Source organism: Lepidochelys olivacea (assembly GCF_965140295.1).
Source record: "Lepidochelys olivacea isolate rLepOli2 genome assembly, chromosome: 7".
NCBI classification, from domain to species: Eukaryota; Metazoa; Chordata; order Testudines; family Cheloniidae; genus Lepidochelys; species Lepidochelys olivacea.
Genome location: NC_140417.1, coordinates 20,700,710 through 20,724,239, shown reverse-complemented (window position 1 = coordinate 20,724,239; position 23,530 = coordinate 20,700,710). Strand labels below are relative to the sequence as shown.

At 40.9% G+C, this 23,530-nt stretch overlaps 1 protein-coding gene across 4 annotated transcripts in view; it reads left to right on the top strand.

Moving 5' to 3' along the window:
- The first annotated feature begins 240 nt into the window (after positions 1-240).
- SLC6A6 (solute carrier family 6 member 6) overlaps positions 241-23,530 on the top strand; it is a 66,844-nt gene continuing 43,554 nt past the window's right edge. Inside the window, exons 1-3 of one of the 4 annotated variants that reach the window (XM_084635501.1) lie at positions 314-344; positions 7,016-7,051; positions 9,797-9,862. In XM_084635501.1, the coding sequence (XP_084491627.1) occupies positions 9,808-9,862 (55 nt within the window). In that variant the 5' untranslated portion in view covers positions 314-344; positions 7,016-7,051; positions 9,797-9,807. Of the gene's footprint in view, positions 345-7,015; positions 7,052-9,796; positions 9,863-21,814; positions 21,982-23,530 lie in introns of those variants that run through there. The other 3 variants (XM_084635502.1, XM_084635503.1, XM_084635504.1) reach the window with 3 other exon arrangements.

The window sequence follows — 23,530 nt, the reverse complement described above, 5'->3', positions numbered from 1 at the left end:
CCGGCCCCGCTGGCCGCTGCCCCTCCCCGGAGCTGAGCGGGCTGCCTGCCAGCCCAGGCTCCCGGGCTGTGTGTCTGAAGCGTGGCCCCTCCTTCCCCCCCACCCCTTCCTCTAGCACCCCCGCCCCCTCCACCAAAGAAGAGGCTGAGCCGGTGTTTTTCCACTCAGCAGGATGGGTGATGCTCAACGCTCCCTCATTAGACAACAGAGACGAGAGGTCAGGAAGAAAGCGCTTATAAATCACCCCCGCCTCCCTCGCAGCCCGGCTAGTCGGGCGGTACCTTTCCCTGGGACGCACCGGGCAGACGCCTAGAGCCCTGGCCAGCTACCTGAGCCCGCAGCAGGTAAGATCCCCTCTCTATTGTCTGCCAGAAAGGGAGAGAGCCTCGCGCTCTGGTCGCTCCCGAAGGCAGACGGGGAAGGAACAAAGAAGGAGCCGTCGGGAGGAGGCAGGGAGGGGTTTTGCCTTTGCCGAAGGAAGATCTGCCCGGCCAGAGAGGGAACGAGGGAGGACTGATCGCCGCTTCTCTCTTGTTGCTGCGTGAAGATGGCAAAGAAAAGACCCTCAGAAGGAACAAGGGGAGGGGGGCGGGCATTGCCTCGGTGGATCAGGGCTGCAAATGTCTCATCTATGCTCAGGGTCTGTTTCCCTCCTGCCTCTCCCCCCCCGCCCCATATCTTCGCTGTGGTTTGCCGTACCCTGGGCTAGATAGATTACAACGTGCTGTTTCTTTGCATTTCGGTCGCGCAGGTCAATAGGGCCGTTTCTTTCTTTTCAAGTCCCTTATAAAAACCCAACACCTACCTATATTTAATTGCTATCTAGGCTACCGTGTGGTTTCTCGAGCGGTTATTTCCATCTCGCCCTCCGTACATGCTCCACCACCTTGTATTAACTTTTTTCAGATAACAGTCTGCAGTGTGAAATTAACCACTTGCTTGGCAGCTCTCCAGCCGTTAAAAGTACATTTCTTCTTTCCCAGCCCTGCTGTTTCCCCCAGTGCAAAATGCAACATTTTTTTGAAGGCTGTATGCAAACCTCCAGTCAGGTCCAATTGAAAGACCCATACAGCCGGTGCTGTTGCAGCTGCTGCTGCTACTAATGGATCTGACCGGGGTCTGACATTCTTTTCTTCAGAGGCAGTTAAAGTTTCCATAACTTTGTGGGTCAAGATTCTGATTTCAGTTATCTTGGTGTCAAAAAAGTAATTCTGGATTCACATCAGTGTGGATTGGGTCAGAATTTGGCCCAGTGAGTTTAAGATGATGAATATTCAGTGGTGTATGATCATGTAACAAAAGACAGACTTTGGAGACAGCTTTAAGTTTCCATATATGAAGATAAGGGGTGTGTGTGTGGGAGTTAATTTGCATTCACACCGAAGATAAAACATGCATTAAAGATGGAGAATTCAGAATATATTCACCCACTTCCTCATTCGTGAGAGGTGAAAAAATATATTTTTCTTTGAGAATTACTTTTTTCCTTCAAAGTGACAAAATTCTTACACTTACATGTTCTGAAATCTTGTTTCTTCTCTTTATTATTATTTTTTAAAATAATAATAACAAAGGAAAACATAGTGGGAAAACAGAGGTACAGAAACAAGTTTGAAGAAACACAGTCCCACATATGAAGGATTTTTGTGTTTCAGTAGACTTCATGCCAAGATGGAGAGAGGCTTTTTTTTTTTGGTTAGTTCCCATTTTTTAACCGTATTGGGAAAGGCATTAAGAAAATGTGCCAAGAAGAACTGGTTGTGTTTATAGTGCTATTTTGGTAACCACTGTATCTTTTTGCTTATATGTCAAAATGTTTCAAATGTTGGACCAACAAAAAGTGGAGCGGTATTGTTCAGGAGACATGGAGTTAGTTGTCTGGGTAATTTGGTACTTGGATGACAGTTGCTACCAGTTTAGATTCTATGGCTTTAGGATTGTAAGGAAATCAACCCAATAAAACTGTGTGTTGTGGAATGTTGAGGAGAGAGACTTTGTGCAAAACTTTTAAAATCTTGGCATATGGATTTGTTACTTCTAGATTTGGATTCAAGCAGAACTGGCCAACTCTTTTTGGCCTTGTTTATTTCCAAAGAAGTATTATGGAAAGATTTCCCTGTGGGATGTTGGTGGAAGATCATTTTCTTTTACAGAAGTGTACAGTATGGTCGTGGTGAAAGAGGGAGATTTTAGTTTTTACAAAGGGATAGCTACCGTACTAATAATGCTATTTCCCTCCAATATCGGGGCACAAGTTGAGGGTGAATTGTATGTGTCTGGAGGGAGGATATTTGTAGTAAAGGTGGGTGAGTAAATGTTAGCTAGTACCTGTGAAACATTCAGAGATAGCCCATCTCTCACTTCGGTCTTTATCTACCTTTTTGTTCTTTTCCCCCCTCTGTCCTTTTCTCCTCTTGTCTCTCCATCTCACCATCTCGATCTTCACTGCTGTCTTCATCTCTCCCATCATCTCTCCCATTCTCTTCCATCTTCTCTTTCTTATGGCTTATATTCTCTTTAGGCTGCAGCCAGTAGGGGGTGACATAGTTTCTCAATCAGTTCTCAGGCAGATCTAACTATGACACTCCAGCCACTAGAGGGCAGAATATGGAGGACAGGCAAACTTAATGTGCTATATCAGTGATACTCAAACTGAAGCTCCTGAGTTGCAAGTGGCTCTTTAATGTGTCTCCTGTGGCTCTTTACGGCACATGATATTAAAACACTCAACACTTAATTATTAAACAAACTAAGTTATTAACCAGTCAGGATGTTTTTACTGTGTTATTAACTGCTTGTAGTTGATAAAGTAATAATACTTGGCCAGTCATTTTGCTGTGAGAATAATACTGTATATATATATATGTGTGTATATATATATATATAATTCTCACAGCAAAATTACTGGCCTTTATATTCATATTTAAACAGTAGGACAGGGGAAATATTTAGGAGATATATTTAAACAGTAGGACAAGGGAAATGTATCCCTTGTCCTACTGTTTAAATATGAATATATAGCACTATAGTAAATGAAACAGTGAATTCACACTACTGAGGTCTGAGTATCATTGTACTATAATATAGATGGAGAGAGAATGGAAAGGGCAAGGGAATTCCTTTTTAATTTTTTAATTTCTGTTGTTTACCATTTACCAACCTGCATTTTCCAGTGTGTAGTGTCAGACAACTGGCTTCAAAATCCTCTAGCTACCTGCTGCTTAACTGTGTGCAGTGCTAGGGCACTATGTAAAGAGCAGTAAACTGCAGCCAGCATAAAGCAATCTGGAGGCATTAAGGAGATGGACAAATGGGCAGAAGTGCTTGTCTAAAAATGCCCTTCTTTGGTTTTAGGGGTATCAGGCCAGATTCTGGTGTAAACCTGGAATAATTCTGCAGATGTTAATGTACACTAATGTAATGCAGGGGAGAATTTGACCCTTCAGTTTAGTTGGCAGCCATTAGCTTATGCATTTTTATTTTTTTGATGGTTTGATGGTTATTTTTTTTTATTTTTTTTTAAATGGCACAATGCGTGAGCTGAGGTAAGAATGGGTCTCCAGGATGTTTGAAATCATGTATGAACAAGAGGTGCAGCACTGCTGTGGAAAAATACAAAGAAACCTCAGACTAGATTACTATTTGTGCATGATGTTGGAGAAGTCCTGCCTGCCAGAATTTAATGGCTTCAGTAGGGTTCTTCAGAGTGACTTGTTTTACAGCTAAAACTGGGGAGAATTTCAAGGATTAATTCCTTAATTTGAAATCTGAATACCAAGACTGAGCTACAGCCTCGTGATTTGCACTTAAAGCCTCCTTTCCATTTGGGGATGCATTTCCAAAGAGGATTTTAACTGAGCAAGTCCTATGGATTATAGCGCGGTTAGAAAACCCCATATAGTGCTTTGAAGCTCTACTCCCTCATAGCCTAATTGTTTTGTGCTGTGTGTGCTTTCAGTAGCAAGGAGGCATTCCATTCTGTGTCTTTCTAACTTTGGCTGTTCCCACTTGGCTCTGCATTGAAAGTGTAATCTGCATTTTGCACCCAAATGCATCAGCAGAGCCAACTGAGGGTATAGATTGTGGGGCAGAGAAATGTAAACCCTAAAGGACAACTAAACCATCATTGCACAGAGAACTGAATTTAGGGTAAACCAAAGTCTTTTCACTTTACTGAAGCATCCTGAATTGTCAAATTAATACAATGGCAGAACTGTTTAAACCCCAAACAATCACATTTTATTTCATTACGCTTTCCCTCCTCAGAACATAACAATATAATCTTTCAGTCTTCCAAATCTTTATTTTCCTGTAGATTATTTGCTCTACAGTGTCATTACATGTACCATAGTGGAAGCATTTTCTGGAGAAAAGATTAATTGTTTTCTTATTCTATTGGATCTGACAATATCTTGTTTAAAGAAATGAGTGCTGTAAAGGAAATGACTATCTGATGAAATTTATTGATGGGAAATTGCACTTATAAAATGTAGGTTAGAGTCAGTTCCATTGCTAAGGCTCTTTCTGTCCACTGCAAATAATAATGCTGTCAACCCTAGTATTGCTTTGGAAAGCCCTCTGTTTCCAGTATTAAAAAACCCATGCAGTATTCCGCAGTAATAGCAGGTTCAGAACACTGGATCTTTTGACTGAGGTCTGTACTATATTTTTTAAAAATGAGTAAAACAGCATAGTCACCATCATTTAATTTTTAACTTTAGATATATAAAAATAATTAGTGTCTGAGCAGTCTCCTCCATCTGTGATTTCCGCTAGAGCTCCAGAAACACCCTTTGTCTGTTTCTACTAACAAGGGGGGTGGAATTGGTGAAATGAAGAATTGGTAGCACAGTATAGCGCCAGGTACTGCATTTAGTCAGTGCAAGCTCCTCATCACACCCCTCTGCCAATGCTCCTCATTTCTCATCTCCCAGACCCCCTCTGTTATTCCATTGCTCTCCCTTCCTTCCCAGTTTGCCAGCACACCTCAATCGTGACCTGACACACCTGAACCAATACCAAACAGGGACTCTGTACAGCAGTGCCATGCTCTGTAGTGTTTTTAGAACGTAGACAAATGACTCCATAAAGATGCTTTTGCTTTCTTAAGAACACTTCAGTTCAGTTTGAAACATGCAACAGCTAAAGATGAATGTGCAAGGTGGAGGAGTTACAGCTTTTTAAAAAAAGATAAGGAGGACTTGTGGCACCTTAGAGACTAACACATTTATTTGAGCATAAGCTTTCGTGAGTTACAGCCGATGAAGTGAGCTGTAGCTCACGAAAGCTTATGCTCAAATAAATGTGTTAGTCTCTAAGGTGCCACAAGTCCTCCTTATCTTTTTGTGAATACAGACTAACACGGCTGCTACTTTGAAACCAGCTTTTTGAAAGTAATACCTTATCTGATTCATCACCCTAATCAATTGTCAATGCTTTAAAATTGCAGTTTTGAATAGATTACAATGGGAGATTAGTGATGAAAGAAGTCAAATGCTCTAACCCACATTTATGCTACAGGATTGCTTTTAAAAAGTAATCCCATAGTCCCATCATTTAAGCACTTCATATAGCAAATTCCCACTTAACTACAGTTGCACTTGGAATAGTCCACTTACAGGAATGATTCTCCAGTGGTTTGGAAAGAAAGTCAGAGTATGAAGTTGTCCTTCCTATGTTCATTGAATTTCCCCCCCTCCCCCAAGTGTATGTTGGGATAGGTTAAACCAAAAGCTAGAGCCTCTGCTGGTGTAAATCGCTGTAGCTACATTGATTGAGTTGAGTTATACCTGCTGAGGATCTGACCCAAAGTATTTTTATCTGTTCAAAGAGAGAATGTACATGCTAAGCTCTGGTCATTACTGCATTGCTAAACTTATACCGTGGTTGACATTGGTGTAAAATACTCCAGTAGAAGTTTGGAAGTAGAGGTGCAGTAAAGTTATCCATTAATTTGTTTCCAAATTTAAGTATGGGGGTTGCCATTGGAGGGCCAACATTTACCAATATTATTTTACCTCAGGGTCTGAGCTTCCAAGAAAAAAGAGAGAGAAGTGATAGCAGTTGGCTTCTTCTATTGCCACCACTGTATTCATGTGGTTTTTGTCTTTCTGAGGGACTTAGGGCTTGTCTACATGTGGGAGTTATTCCAGAATTAGAGTGTCCGCACTTGAAGTTATTCAAGAATAGTTATTGTGTTTTAAATTCACACCCTTCTTAATCCAAATTAACGTTTAAGTTTACACAATCCCTGTTTACACTGAAGACAGGAAAGGAGAATGGCATGAGGCAGGGTGGTTATCCAAAGTCATTTGTTGGAGTGAAGGCTTGTTGAGTCCCAACAGCTCCATTGTGTTTGTTGTTATGGTTTCCCTGCCATAACAGAGGGAGCCATCCACTACTTTTTTGGCTGCAAGGCTTGTGTCTCAGTGCAACTGTGTCTTGGGCACAGGGTGGAGGAAAGTGATTTGCAAAACCTATGAGACACTGCCTTAGGGGTTGCCCCAGATATGCATGTTAGCACTGAGTAGATGGGAAACAGAGATCCTACACAGAGATGCATGTGGCCATCAATGAGAACTTTAGGAAGTAATTTGAAAAGCCTTCTTACCTTGCTCCACGTAAAATGGCCTTGGAATGTTATTTTCACTCAGACAGTGTAATTTACTTGCTCTTAATACACATGCAGGCAAAATTTCTGTAACAATTCATATTAAAAATTTGCTGTGGGATGACAGATGAGAAACGACCTATTTTTGTGGTATTATGTTCAGTATCTTGATGTACTTCAAAAAACTTCTTTAGTTCATACGTATTATTTGTTGGATATCATCTGCATGATGACGTATAAATCAAATGTATCTTAGTATCCTGATGGACTTTTTCCCTCTTTTTTATTTTAATTTAATTTTATTTAATTTAATTTTATTTTATTTTATGTATTTGTCTATTTATTTGCTTTCTCTTTTTTTTTTCTTTTTCTTCTTCTCCCTCTTCTCCCCCCCTCCAAAAACAGGAAGAGAAAATCCATTCAGGAGAGACTCTTCTTCATGTAAGTGTTATTTATGTTCATTTATGAAATTACAAAAGGATTATAAAAACGATTAGAATGTTCAAATACTGAACGCTTACCATCTGCTCATAGAAACCAACTGAATAAAGAGCATGTAAATATAAACTTCAGTTACACAATAACAATACTCAATACCTGTTATCTCAAATCTATATATGCAGTTCTATTGTGTATATCATGGTAGTACCTAGGCACCATCACAAAGTACTTTACAGATATTGGTAACTCCTGTGAAGTAGGTATGAAGTAACGTCTCACTTTATATATGAGGGGCAACGGATGCAGAGTGGTTGAGGGTCTCTACCAAAGCCCACTAACTTGATGGAAAAACTTCCATTGACTTCAGTGGGCTTTGGATCAAGCCCTAAGTGACTTGGCCAAGGTCAAAGAGGGAATCAATGTCAGAGTTCAGTTTAGAACTCAGGAGTCCTAGCTCCCAGTCCTATGCTAAAAATAAGCTTCTCTCTTTTGGATTCTTCTACAAAATCCAAGTTGTGTCTGTAAAGTTGTTTTTGTTTATTTGTTTATGTGTGTGGCCTCTTGTAGCATACAGATATTTCAGGCCTTTTTTGCAACCCATGGACCCTCTAAAATGAGATTAAATAACACCAGCCATCAGTGAATATTGTTGCAAATGTTTTGTGAATACATTTGCCTCCAGAATAAATGCTCAGTCTACATCAGGCTGATGAATCTTGTACAGGACTCTCCATAGAATACGTAAAGCTACACATCATGGAGTTCAACAGTTTTACACGTCGCCTAGCAACTTGATTTGCTTGCAGATCTCTGATTTTAAAACTTTGAGTAGTCAAGTAAATTCTGCTCCAGTATCTCTCTCTAATAAGTAAAGTCAAGAAAATCTTTCAAGAAGCAGCATAGATTAAGACCATTATTGCCTTAGTGCAAAATGAGCCTTAATGAGGAAAATGACTGCATTAATTGCAATGCAGAGGACCTGCTTTATATAACTTTGAAGCACGCACTAGGTCAAGTGGCGTGGCAAGCCATGAGCATTCACATCAATCTGACTTCTCATAAATCAACATTTTTTCAGAAAATAACATACGTCTCTGAATTACGGCACTAGATTAGACTCAGATAGAAACTCCTGGTTAATATGTAGCAAAATGCTGTGTGGTGACAAATGTTTTTTGTGTGTGTTATTGGGCTGGAATGTTAGTTCCGCTTTTAGATAAAAGGAGCTTGCGCAAAGCACCCTTGTAGACCATTATTTCCCTGTCTAGTACGATAGTTATGTAGTCAACTGTGTTCAGCTGTTTCTCTCTTACGCTACCCTTTATTTTGCATTTCAATAAGTGGAGGGCTTAGGTGTAGACAGAGACTTGAGCCTCTTTGAATCTAGCAAGACACAACTGCGTAGTCCATTGCTAGTCAAAAATCTATTGAAAACTCGCTATATTCTGGCTATATTTCTGGCAGAAATGTTATAAGAATTTTATTTTGTATCTTTGAATTATGAACATTCTTTTGGCTGGTTTTATGGAAATAGTTAGGGCAATCAATTAAGGATAAGCTTTTTCAAAGGAGAAGAGCATGTGTATATTAAATGAAAAAAAAACCCCACACCAGCAATTAAAAAGAATTGTCCTTTACACTGGGATGCTAAAACTGAGACTGAGGGTATCTTTGAAAAGCTACGGTACCATTTTTTAAAAGACAATAGGAATGGAAAAATTCCAGGAGTCATATTACTCACTTTTTTCAACATGGGACCCCTAATATAGAAAATTCAAGTCTCTTGAAAAGAGTTCAAAGGACACATTTCCCCCAGTTTTTTAAAGAGGAATCACCAGGGTAACAAAAACATCTTTAAAGGAAGAGGCTCCAAATAGAAAAAGAAACCTAAAGACATGATGATACGGTGTCCCGACGTTGTACGCTAGAATCTGGAGCCCATTGGAATGCAGATTCAAAGATCTCCCTCTAGTGACTTTAATATCATAAAGCTGAATATCTGGATAATCTAGAGCCTTGTAACTGGAATATATTCCATAAAATGGATCAGTGATACAAAATTTATGGCCAAGAGGCCACATGCAGTACAACCTTCTACCACCTGCTGTGGCATTTCAGCAGCCAAAGGCAAGCTTTGAGCACCAGAGCCTCTCTCTCCTGGTTCTGTGCATGAAATATCATGACTCAGATTTGATGTCTGTAACCTGTCTCTATATGTGCCTCAGTGCCTTGGCTCCCTTTGGCTTCTTCAACAGTATGAATTTCCAAAAGAGAGTTTACTCCAGGGATGTGAATAACCAGCATATTGTCAAGTGTCGGAATTATGAAACTTCCAGGATAGAAACCTGTCTGTGCAGTGTGAATTTTCAGAAGGGTCTAAACTTCCGCGGATATGAATTCTAGATTGGGATTAACCCCATCGACTGTGAATGACCAAAATGAGGCCTCTTCGATAATGTTAAACTTTCAGAAGCTAATAATCCCCCCAGAATGTGAACTCTCAAGAGGAAATTAAACCCAGGGATTTCAAACTTCAGATGGTGGATCCCACTGATATGTCTGAATTCTCAGAGGTGCCTCGGACACGTGAAATATTTGCAGGGGCCACCTCCTGCCATTGTGACATTTTGAAAAAGGACTCCTGGTGACAGTAACCAGGCATTTGTATTATAATGATAATAAAGGGACCGTCTTGTGATTGTCACTTTGCGACAAATACTACCACAATTCATTACTTTCCATCAGTGCCTCACCCTATGGAGGAATCACCACTGCCCATCCACAGTGAGAAGGGGACAGAAGTCCCGACTGGTGAGTGCAGTTGGGATGGGATATTTGTAAAGGGTGGGGGCAATGATGCTACATGGATTTATATGCCTGGTGTGTGTGCACCCATTTGTCATTAAAAATTCTAGGACTTGTTACCAGTGCCCGCTTTTTTATATTTTTTAAGTGTTGTGTATTTTAGCATTCCTGAAAGGTGATATATTGGCATGATTGGTTCTCAACTGATCCACAGACAAGGTACAACATGAGCAGCAACCGTGTCAAGATTCCACTTCACATTGTCATACTAATGTCTCTGAACTCAGAGCTAGAAGGTTCACCTTTATGTGTTTAAAAAAAAAAAAAATCAGATTTCATGCCCTTTCAGCCTTTGGCCTCAATGCTGAAACTGCCCATAAGTCTGCTTATTGGGATGGTGGTTTGTGCAATGAGGACACTTGTTCTTCCAGAAATCCACAAAACTTATTTTACATAAGCCACAGGACAACCAACTGACCTGGGTTCGATTTTAACCAGATATATAGCAGCAGAGTGGGCCAGGTCCTGTGAGCATCATATATTATATACTTCTGTGTAGGAGCACCAGCCTTTCAGATAACCAAAGTAAATAGAACATGAAAAAAAAAAAAAGATTGCCTGGTGTATGCCTTTGGATTTTAAGAGCGCTATTGTCTACATCTTTTTCCCTAGCTTCTTATTTAACCTGTTCTTGAATTTGGGCAATGACTGTACCCAGACAACCTCCTTTGGGGTCTGTGTCATTGCTCTGGTGCAGCACTTTAAAGAACTTCTTCTTACTTTCCATCCAGAACTTTTCCTTACTTAATTTCAATCAACTGCTCCCTGTTCTACCATCTTTTGAGCCAGATTAATTATTTACCTTCACATATATTATTACCTTAAAGGTATTTATAGATGGCTCATGGCCCACATATTCTTCTCACTTCTAGACTATATTAATTTAGTTCCTTCAATCTCTCCATCCGTCCTTGGATCACTTTTATTGCCCTTATTTGTGTTTCCTTTAATTTTTCTATATCCGTTCTAATCTGTGGAGATCAGAACTGCACATGCTATTCCCACTATGGCTGTGCTAGGGCTGTGTTAACATGACACTGTTATCTCTTTAGCTTTCCATATGATCCTTTTATATATATACAGACCCAAAAATAGCATGGCATCTCCACCCCAGCAGCATCACACTGAGACTCTGTATTAATTTGCTGTCTGTGATCACCCTTAGATCTTGCTCAAATTCACAGCTAGCTACCCCTCAATTAATAGCTGTGCTATTTATTTCCTCTCCCTCAATACAGGAATTTACACTTGCTAGTACTGAATATCATCTCATTGCATGCAACCTACTTATTGCACTAGGGTTTGGTTTAAGACCGTATGATTATGTGTTCATTTTAATGCACCTAGATTTATCATAACTTTCGTATTGTAGTTGTTATTGTTTTGTTATCTACAGTGCAAAGAAATAACTGAGATACGTAACATTTTATGTTTCAATACCCCTCCTGCAATTGTCCTCTGTATATTACTCCAAACTCTATTTCCAGCTCCGTCATTTTTATCTGCATCCCTGCCCTTCATTTGTTTTATACTAGTTTTAAAATATTAGTAAATAATGTAGAAACTGACAAGTTTAGCACTTTTCTTTTTCTTCATATTGTACCGTTTCTCTCTGTATAGTTAGTATATTGTCATTATATGGCTTATATGCATGGAAAGAGGTAGCCTTTCACATAGTGGAGATAATCTCTTTCTCATCCATGTTGGAGCTTTGCTCACGTAAGCAATTGGGTGACATCAGTCCACTCTTATAGAACTGCTTAATCTAACTCTCTCATATACATTGGCATTTTTATCAAGTCTCTTCCATTGCCCTGAGGGAGGCTGGGCTGCTGGGATTGTGGCATGTGCACCAAGAATGAAATATAAAGTTTGGTGCATCATGAAAAATCAAACAAACAAACAAGTGTGAATGAAAGCTTTTTATTTAATGTTTGCTCACTGCTGTCATGGAGTGTATTTCCTAGACTGTGTACTGAACTCTGGTGTAGCTGTCAGACTACCCAGCTTGATCCAGGTTCAGATCAAACCAGATCAAAGGTGATCATTAAAAGTTTAAAATAAATGGCTGTATTATATACGTAACACCTGGCAGCAAAGAGGAAACAAGTGGCAAAGGTGAACAATGGTGACAGAGATGGGTGTAAGCTGCTAAAAGGTTGGAATATGGAGTCTGAATAGCCAAAGAATTGGATCTGGGATTTTAATTTGGCTCATTGTATTCTGTAGAGATGGAAGTCAGCTGCAAAAATATGATCTGTGTCTGGGTCTGGATTCTGATTATAGTCTCCCTGATTTAGGTCTGAGCTATCCATTTGGGCCATTTCCTGAAAATAGAAGGGAGTCTTGTCTCAGGTTTAGGTAGGTCAAAAAGGACCAGTTAATAATTGATACACACACACACACACACACACACACAATGTATATAGTGATACAACTGTGAAAGTAATTGATTGCAACAACTACTTAATTAAAACGAAAAGTAGTTTTGTGAAGTAATCTGATTATTTCCTGTTCTGGAAGGTAATTTGAATTACATGTTAAAGTTATCTTGTCTTGCCTCTCCCAAATATGAGTAGGGATGCCAAGTCACTTTGCAATTCACATATTTGATGCAAAAGACTTGCAAATGGAGTCAGTAATACTCCCAATGCAGTAGATCCATTTTTTCAAAAAGTAAATTTAACAATGCTGATTTTAATTAGTAAGTGAAAGGAACATATATCCAGCTAGTTTATTACAGTTGCTACATGAAAGCAACAGCTACAAATAATAATACACACTCATGAAATATCACACACGATAGATTCACCAATAAAAGAACCAACATGTGCTCATGACTGAAACACTACGTACTCCAGTGAAATACTGTATAAGTCCTCTGAGTTGAGGAATGGAAGGTTATAACAAAATAACATTTTCATCTCCTTGTGATGCGGTGAAGACGTTAAAAGAAAAGGAGTACTTGTGGCACCTTAGAGACTAACCAGTTTATTTGAGCATAAGCTTTCGTGAGCTACAGCTCATTTCATCGGATGCATCAGAAGACATTGGCATTTCTGCTGATAGCTCAATAAGACTTTTGAGTAAGAAGGATTCTGCTTGCTCTTGATTTGTTTTTGCACTTTTATGAAATACATTCCCATGCAAAGCTAGGGGAGCAAAATGTCAACAAACGTGTTAATAAATCAAGACTGTAGATGAAAAGGTAGAAAGTAGGAAGCATTATGCATAATAGTATAAGAGAAGATAAAGAATAATAATAAAAGAATACAGGGCAAAAATCTAGCAGTCTTTATTCAGGCAAAACTCCAGTTGGCTTACATGCTTGTGACAATTAACTGATTTAGTAGACTCGAGGTGAAAAAGTGAGCAGAACAGGTCATTTATTCATTTTTATTTATATTAAGGTCATGGCCAAAGGCCCCAATCACCAGTTGGGTCCTGTTATGCTAGGCACTGAAAAAACCCATAAGACAACACAGTCATTGGAGGCTTTACATTTCAAAAGGCAAAACCCGGGAATGAGGTATTTGTAATTGCAGTAGTTTAATTTAAGTCACACAGTGTTGAAGAACATCACTGAGGCAATAATTGTCACCCAAGGGATTGAGGAGCAATAGGGCTGTAGGAGAAGGTGTTTATTCATGTGATTCCATGGACTCCCTCCTAAACTCCCTACCTTCAGATAGCATTAATGTTGAGAAGGAAGCTGTCAAAATTCTATTCCAAAGAAACACACATGTAGGACCTGATTCTGAGCTTATTTACACTGTGATAACTCCTGACTGCAGGGTTGCTACTTTTGATTTACCTTTGTATAAATGAGATCAGAATCAGGCCCTTAATTTCCATAGACATGGGGCCCCGTTTTACTCTCCTTACTTAGGATCAATCCTGCTCCCCTTGAAATCAGTGGGAGTTTTGCAATAATGCTTAGTTGTTACTCAGGCAAAATCCCACTGGGCCATATCACTCCCCAGTGGTGCACTTGTAAATCTGATGATCACTGTTGACTTCAGTGAACTCCCTCCAAATTTACAATGGGGCAATTTAGGCTCTGTTTACCAGGGTTGAAGCCAAGTAGACACAGTTTAACATCCTTTCAGTTATTAGCTGGTTATGTTATAGACTTAGTCTAGGCTCTATTAAGAACCTACGAACGGCCGTACTAGGTCAGACCAATGGTCCATTTAACCCAGTACCCTGACTTCTGACAGTAGCTAGTGTCAGATGTTTCAGAGGGAATAAAGAGAACAGGGCAATTTCAAGTGATCCATCTCCTGTCATCCAGTCCCAGCTTCTGGCACTTGGAGGTTTAGGGACACCCAGAGCATGGGATTGCGTCCCTGACCATCTTGGCTAATAGCCATTGATAGACCTGTCCTCCATTAACTTATTTCATTCTTTTTTAAACCCAGTTATTGTTTTGGCCTTGAACTCAGGGTTTTAGAGCAGGATTTGCTCTATGCTGCGTGCACTCTGCTGTTAAGCTCCTCCATTAATGATGAGTTCCTTCCTGAGGTGTCAATCTCTTCCTGTCCTAGGCGGACTGACTGAAAGACAGATGATCTGTCTTTTTCCCCTTAATATGACTGTGCTCCTCACAGGCAGGGCTGCTCTTCAGGCAGAATGAAGCACAGAGAGCACATCTTTGCCCTGACAGAAAGAGCATAATTTGCTCTGTGGAGTACCAGTTAGCTGTGTCCCTTCAGTAGGCTGGCTATTTTCTGAAGACAAGAGCAGAATGTTTGTCTGAACCTCTACTGGGAATGATCGCACATAAAGGGTCTGATTTTGCCAGGTGCTGAGTGCCTTCTGTGAGGTGCTGAATAGTCTTTGCAGCCAAAAAGAGCTGATTGCTCTTTGCACCAGCCAAGATGTGCCCTTGCAATACCTGCAGATAGCACTTACCAACTACGTGTTTTGACAAACTGGAAGTGGCTTGGATAGATTTCCCTGCAATGCAACATGTCTCGAGCATTCACAACACTTTCCAGCCACTAAAACCAGTACATCACCATTTGAAAATAATAGAAAATAATAATAAATAATAATGATGTGACTATTTCTGAATGCCCTATTGGGAACTGACAATTAAAAAAATCCCCAAACAATTAGTTGTTTAAAATCACTCCAAATACGTTACACAGTGAGTTATACCATCCAGAACTACCATGTATACCAGTTTACTGTGGCGCAGGGAATCAGTCACAGAACATATTGTGAAACACAGTAGTGATTATTTGGCACATGTTGTTATATTAAGCATTTTCTGTTTATTTAAAGGAACATGCTTTGTGCTTTCAAGATAAAATGAGTATAATCTAATATAGCTCTAATGGGGGCCATTGCTATTTTATATTCAACCCAGAGCTGTCATTGATCACTAGGATGACCAGATGTCCCGATTTTATAGGGACAGTCCCGATATTTGGGGCTTTGTCTTATATAGGTGCCTATTACGTCCCATACCCATCCCGATTTTTCACACTTGTTATCTGGTCACCCTGTTGATCACCCATATGATAATGCAATATCCTCTCTAAATTTTTCTTTCCAATTATTTGTTTCGAATGTGTGAAATATCAGAGCGTTTAAATTTGCTTTTCATACAGTGTTGTTGTTACTTACTTTAACCTTTGTCCCTCCTTTCCCTAAGCTCTCCTTCCTCCGCCTCTTATTTTAGGACCCAAACCAGTTTTACACCAGCGTAACTTCATTTTAGATCAGATTCCAATCTCACTTACACTAGCATAAAACAGCAGTTACTCTGCTGAGGTCATCTGAGATCAGAAGTGGGATCTTTATGCTAGAAATTTAAATTGTAAGCGGTTTGGGGCAGGGACCCTGGCTGACTTTTGGTGGCATTGAAATCAGTAGTCTTGCCATTAATTTCAGTGACACTGGGATTTCACCCGATGGCTCTTTAAATCTCTGTGAAGTGCCATGAGAAGATATTGTGGTATAAAGTGTTTAATAAATAATTATTTAATAATGATTATAACAGTTTGGGACATTTAAACGATAGATACCCTTTCAACTCCCGCCCCACCCCCCACTAACACTAAATGCCCATTTGATATTGGTACAATCTTAAATAATTTTGAAAAAGAGCCTCCAGGCATTTAGGATCTATATAGGCACTCACTACTCGTGCCACTATGCGATGCCTCCCGGCAGCAGATAGAGGTCACACAAGGTAGTTAGTGCTGCACAGAGCAGCTGCTTCTCAGCTCAGCTGTTTTTCAGTTCAGCAACTCCAAGCCACAGAGCCTTGGCTATGAAGAGAGGCTTCTCTGAGCTTCAGGAGATAGCAAATTTTCACCGGCCGAATGTGCTAACAGAACATTCCTTTTGTCGAAGTAACTTTATTTTAACCTGCCTCAGAGAGGTGCAAAACTACATGCAATTTCACTGGTCACTCCAGATAATTTTCAAAGGTATCCACTGCAAAGATGCTACCAAAAATCCCCAAACAATTATAAACAGTTAAACATAAGGAGATGCCTTTACTTGACTGTTTCTACTCCAATAGCCCGACTCCTTCCAGGTCTCTATTTTATCTGGGGAAAGGGTGTTGTTTATATGGACCACTTATTTCCCATCAGGCCTTGTCAGAAGCTAAATCTACAGATATGGCTGCCATAATGGACTACATTTCCCAGCCTGCTCTGCTTCCCTGGATGTCAGAGAGAAAGGCTGGGTGGGACATGGGAGGATAGGATAGGCTTATACTCTAGGAAATAATTTAGCCCCATCTGTTCAGTTTTCTGAACTGTACCTTCATAAAGTGAAATTTACAGAGCCCCAGGTTGGGAAGATAAAAGCAATATACTGTACAACTAAAGCCATCAGCTGATATCTGTCAGAAATGATAGAAAAGATAAAGGATGGAGGAAAATGGTTGAGTTGCTATATTTTGTCTAGTCATACACAGAAACATGTTCACCCACAAAGACCAACAACAGGGCGACATGTGGACAGCTGAGGAGAGAGACACTGGTATTAGGCTGGCACTGTTGGTATTCTTTGCTCATATCAGAGTTGATCCTGTAGTCCTCACTCACACCAAGGTCGTTGAGGTCAAGGTGGCACTTTAGTGGGCTCTTTGAGTTTAAAGTGTAGGATCAGGTCCTTTTGTTTGCATGCAGAGCACCTACGCCACTTTCAGAGCGTGGCAAGCAGAAGTGATCTGCATGTTCAGTTTCCTTAGAGAAATTAAATGTTTGCTTTAGGCACTATCTGCTTTTCATATCTCTCGACACAAAACGAGCAGTGCAGCTTTCCTTATATGAAAGCTGTCAAAGCCGTGTGGCTACAAAGAACTGAAGATATACTTCTGGTTTAAAAATTAATCAAAGTCATGTGATATTTTGGAGAACTAGATGTTTCATGGGATTGGTAGTGAGATAGGAAGACTTTCACCTCCAGCTCATTAGTTTAAATCAGGTCAGCAGTGACCAAAATTACTTTCTGTTGGAGGCTATTCAGAGGCCCTGTGTAAAATGGAGGCACACGAGTGGTGCGGGGAAATGCAGGGGAAGTGGACACTGAACTGGGCTGGCCCATCCTTAACCATTCAGTACATAAACAAGGCACTTCAGTCTCCAGGCTGTCAGGACTGCACCCTTCACAAGATGCATGGAAAAATAAACAGAAAGAAAACATCATATGATCTTCATGATTTTGCTTCTTTTATGATGTTTGACAATCAAGAGCAGAGCAAACTGTGCCACCAGCTTATGCAGCCAGTTTATCACTTCTTCTTTTGGCATATCCTCTGTATACCAGTAACCACTGTTAGATTTCATTTCCTATGCAAATCTTGATAAAGTTTAAAGCTTCTGTTCAGCTGCTTTCTTGAACTAAATAAACAACGTTCCCCTTCCCCGCTTTCCAAACCGAATGAAAATCTCTTATTGTTCAAGGGCTATGAACTAAGATTGTCTTATAAAGTGCCTTAGAAACATTCTTACCTCAGTAAGAGAACCAAAGATTCTAATCATAGCAGCACTGGCCTGCGTCATTTTAAAAGTTGACAACTAATTTGTCTCACTGACTCATATTTCTGTGAACTATAGGCCCCACTGCAGACAAGAAATCGAAACAAAACCCAAAGTAACTCATTCTCATCATTAGAGCCCAGGGCTCAAATTACGCTCAGTGGAACCACATTCACAGTGCAGTTGGACTCTGGTGTGTTCTTCTACTGTGGCCACAGCTAACATGGCTCAGTTCATGCACACAGCAACAGGTTTTCCTGCACAATCTGGTGTCAGTTCTGTTGGTCAAGTCCAACCTGCTGTGCTGCACAGCCATTTGGTATTAGTGCATTCTGGGCAAATTTTGGTGCATAGGTACCATATTGGTGGTGCAGAAGGGTGCGGCTGGGGCCAAGGCATGGATTTTTGTGAACAATGCATTTTGGGATGTCCTCCCTCCCACACCGAGATCAGGGCTTTAGGAGGACTAGTTTGCCCAGTACACCGACATAATTAAGACATGATTAACCTACACAATGGAGTCACTATGTTAGAAACCACTTACAATCTGATGTTTATGTTATAAAAGTCCTCATAAGCAGGGTTAGAATAAGTCCTCAAATACTATCTAAAATAGGGATCTCAAACTCAAATCACCACGAGGGCCACATGAGGACTAGTACCTTGGCCTGAGGGCCGCATCACTGACACCTTTTCATACAAAGATACAAAAGCCCCCAACTCTGCCCCTGGCCCTGGCCCCACTCCACCCCTTCCATAAGGCCCTGCCCCTGCCCCGCTTCTTCCCACCCTTCTCCACCACCATTCCAACCCCTTCCCCAAAGTCGCTGCCCTAACTTTGCCCCCTCCCTGCCCCTATTCCAACCCCTTCCCCAAATCCCAGCCCCGGCCCCGCCTCTTATCTGCCTCCTCCCCTGAGCGTGCCGCGTCCCACTCCTCCCCCACCCCCCGGAAAGTCCTAAGCACCACCACATAGCTGTTTGGCAGCGGGAAGAGCTGGGAGGTAGGCAGAGGAGCGGGGACACTCAGGGAGGCGGAGGTGGGGGATAAGGGGAGCTATGGTGGGCTGCAGGAAATAACTCTGGGGGCTGCTTGCAGCCCGTGGGCCACGTGTTTGAGACCCCTGATCTAAAACTTAGATGGATACATAAGGTCAATAAATAATGTAGAAATACAGTCCCATCCAGGTAGTTAGGATCTCATCCATGCTACAGCCTGGTCATAAAATTGGTCAAAATCTGTGAAATGACTTTTTGTATGAGATATTGAAGCATTGCAACAGCGCTCCTCTGCTTACCACTGGGTATATTACAAGGAAATTTGAATGCTTCTGACATTTCCTTTTTTTATCTTCTTTGCATAGTGTCACATATTACTTATGGATAGCAATAGCCAAAAAAACCCCCAAACCCTGAATAATATTTAAAAACCGAAAGTTTGTTTTTCCCCAGAGAGAGAAGGTGGGTGAGGTAATATCTTTTATTGAACCAACTTCTGTTTCCACCAAACATGTATTCTGATGTATTTATTTGAAGTATAGGTGCCAATTCCGTGGCTGCTCTGGGACTGGAGCACCCACGGGGAAAAAATGGTGGTTGCTGAGCACCCACCAGCAGCATCCTATCAGCCCCCCTCTCCTTCCCCCAGCGCCTCCTGCCTGTCGGTGGGCCCTGCCAATCATCACCTCCCCATGCCTCCCGCTTGCCGCAATCAGCTGTTTCGCAGCATGCAGGAGGCTCTGTGGAGGGAAGGGGAGAGCGAGGACATGGCACTCAGGGGAGGGGGTGGAATGGGGTGGGAAGAGGCGGGGTGGGGGTGGGGACTTGGGGGAAGGCGAGGAGTGGGGGCTGAGCCTGGGGCAGAATCGGAGATTGAGCACCCCCGCCGGCACATTGGAAAGTTGGCGCCTGTGGTTTGAAGTGAGTATTTGGAAAACATATGAAAAAATGTGACCAACCTTTGAGACTAGCCCATGAGTAAACGATATGGGTAAATGTAGTGACGAACTGAGAATTTGTTGCTAAAGCAAAGCATGTTAGGGGAATATGAAATTATTCCCAAGGGGAAAAAAAGCTAAAAATAATATATTTGTACATCTCTTTGTATGCTTGCTTCATCCAATGCCTACTTTATTTTTATTTTACGCATTTGAGATCTACTCAGTATAAAATTATAGCACCAAATGAAAGACTGATGACTAATGATTCCATGTATTATTTATGTGATTAATAACGTATTGAATCTATCCTATGCATGTACCGGGCATTATATATATATATATATATATATATATATATATATATATATATATATATATAATGCCCGGTGCATGCATAGGATAGATTCAATATGTTATTAATCACATACAAAAAGTCAATAGATACTATACAAAATATTGCAAATATTCAAGTTCATAAGCTCTCTTTTTTTTGAGAGGTTACATTACATGATCAAGTAAATTTCTTCATAGTCCATACGGTCTAAGTGTTTGCTGATGGTTTTTCAGAGGTTATAGAAAAGGTTAATTAAAAGGGTTAATGCTCAGGCACACTAATGAACTGTAACTTCATTATATAACAGCCCCCTAGAAGCAAAAAACCCAAACCGAACCAAAATTAAAACACTTGCTAGGTTTAGTAGGAAGGTGAATTATTATTTAGTGCAAACAAATCAGTCAAAGGGGAAAAAAAGAGATTTTAAGGAACAAGACTTGAAGGGTCCTGTTAACCATACCAACAACATTTGGCAATGCATCCGTTGTGCCATGTAAATTGCATGCACACATAAATTTTGTGGGCACAGTCAAGTCACTGTTCTTAAAAATTAGGGACATTAGGAGGTATGTAGTAATAATGTATTGCACTTTCAAACCTGGAAAACGGGTACATCAGAAGCAGTATAGCAGGGAAAGCAGCAGGAACATGGTGCTCATTCTAGCTTGTTGACAATCACTAGGCTTTTAGCTAACACACCCAGGGGGTATTAAATTAGGTCAGTAGTTGGCTTGATGTGAACAAAAACTACTTTTTAACTGGACATTCCCACTACACAGTTTACGAGTACTATATACAAAGAGCATAATAGCTGTAATCAGTTCTTCCTACCTCTGCAAACTACCCACCACCATTGCATTACTCCTCTCCCCTATATGGGATCTTCACCTGTGGTGGAAGCACCACAAGAAGTCCTGCTGATGAACTCACCTGTACCTGGATCTGTGGTGCGACAAGCCTATTGGCACGAGAAGACAGTGGCTGAGATTTAGGCTTGTTGGCATGCAAGGATTATTGGCCGTGGCTGTGTGATGCAGAGGAGTAGCAGTCACCCTATGCAGGGATGCTCTGTACCCCATCTGTACCATTGGGAGGGTCTCCACAGCTCCTAGCTGGGGTTGGGGGTAGAGAGAGGTGGGTAGGGGAGAGGCTGGTAGGCCAATGTTCTATGATCTGCAGGGTGTGACCCAAAACAGCCCTGTGTTCACACCCTCCCCACTATTATAATAATCTTTGTACAAAATGTGCCTCGTGAGGTATCACCTGGAAACTAGTAAGTCACTGGTCAATAATATTATGCTGAAATGTAGATAGCAACATTATATGTAAAGTTATGAATTCCCCCATGTGATGTTATTAGCACGGGTTCAAAACCAGACTGCCCTGCTGAGGCAATAGTTGTTAAACTATTGGTTAAACAAAAGAATGTGTGTTTACCTCAATTTACATACAAGTAGTAAACAGGCCCATCAAGGCAGCAGGGGGAGGAGATGTCAGGAAACAGAAGGATTTGCATTTCAGCAAACACAAGTGGGGGACAAAAGAGCATGGAGCTTTCTTCACCACCAGACTCTGTCGCCTTCCTCACAGCTTGAATGAACTTTACTTTGAGGGGTATCCTTTGGAAGAATCCACTTCAAAGATTCACTGGACTATAAAAGAAAGGCACAGAGAACCCCAAGTTAGTTCTTTCACCTAAGAAGACAAAGGCACCAGCATCTTTGGGCCTCTGGAAGAGATCCTGACCGAGGAGAGGGCCAGTAACCGTCTTGCTGGAAGACTGTGGGTGAGAAAGGGCATCTTGAACAAAGCCTTGAACTAAAACTTGCTAGATTTAAGTGTTAGACTTTTAGATGCATGTTTTCACTTTTATTCACTTGTAACCATTTTTAACTTTCTCTCTTATTCTTGAGCTCACTTAAAATCCTGTCTTCATTTGTTAACCAGCTTGTTTTACTGTTAATCTAAACCAGCAACGCTGTGTTTGTGCCAAAGTGAATATCAGCTCCAGTTAATGTGGCAAACTGGTGGGTGTTGTTTCCTTAAAGGAGATTACGGATTTTATTATTCCTCAGAATGTTGCAGGAGAGGGGTGGACAAATCCGAGCACATGGCTCTGGGGAAGTTCAGGACTGGGGGTGTGTTGGGGTTACCTGCTAACATTAACCAAGTCTGGTAAAGACAAAAGTGTGTCTGTGATAACTGCTGGCAGGCGGTTGGATTCATAGCTGTTGAATCAAAAGCTACAGCATACAGAACAGAAAGAGCATGCTGGCTGTAGGTCGTATCCATTACTGCTCCCCAGTGCCTGTACTAGTGGCTGTGGTTCAACTGAACAGGCCTCCTGGTGCAAGACTCCCTCTCCATCCCTGCAATAGTTTCACATGGACCTTTTATTTCAGCCCTACGGTCTAGGGGGTCTAATACTTTTCCCATTGAAATAAATGGAAGTTTGCATTGACTTCAATAGGAGCTGGATTGGTTTCCAGCTTCCCCCTCATCTGCCCACATGGGAAACGCTACAGAACTCTCACTCCCCTGAGTCAATGGTATCAAAATACCTTCCTCCCTTTCCCCAAGTCCCATATAAAAAGGTGACCTCTGACTGCTGAGTATTTTGTTTCTTTAGGCTTCATGATTTGTTTTGAGCAGAACAACACTGCATTAATATACAACCCATTGTATTTTCTTTGTAAACACAGAGTAGCTGTAAGTCTCCCTCCCCACTTTTATCCTCCCATTAGAAAGGCCAAGAGCAGTGGGTTTTTTATTTTCCCCTACTCAACTAATTGTCTGAGGTTCAGTGGTGATCGATTTATTGGTTCAAATAAAGAAGTATAACAGAAAATTCAGAGTATTATATGATTGCAGATTTTCTTTTGCAGTGAGTGTTTCATAACAGCTCTGAGCTGAGACACAGTGCCCATTTACAGCACTTGACAAATATGAACACAAGGACCACATAGAAAAGACATCTGGAAAGCAATAGATGCCTTTTGTCCAGGATACAATTGATTAAAAAGAAATTGAAACAAGTCCATGGCTTTCCTTTTGTAACCTACCCCAGCTAAATAAAGGAGTATCTGTTGCTCCTGGAATTTTCTGCAGCAATTTTTCCAGATGTCAGCCTTCGAAGGAGGAGAAAAGGAGTATACCCGCAAAAGAAACAGGCAAAAAGAGAAATGAGAGGAGATATGATTTGAAATGGGAGGGAGAAGAGTGACGGAGAAGAGGGAAAAGAAAGGGAGGATGGATAGATGAATAAATAGACACACACAGAGAGAAAAGAAATCAAGAAAAGAAGATTGAAAAAGGACAGAAGTGAGAAAGAAGAG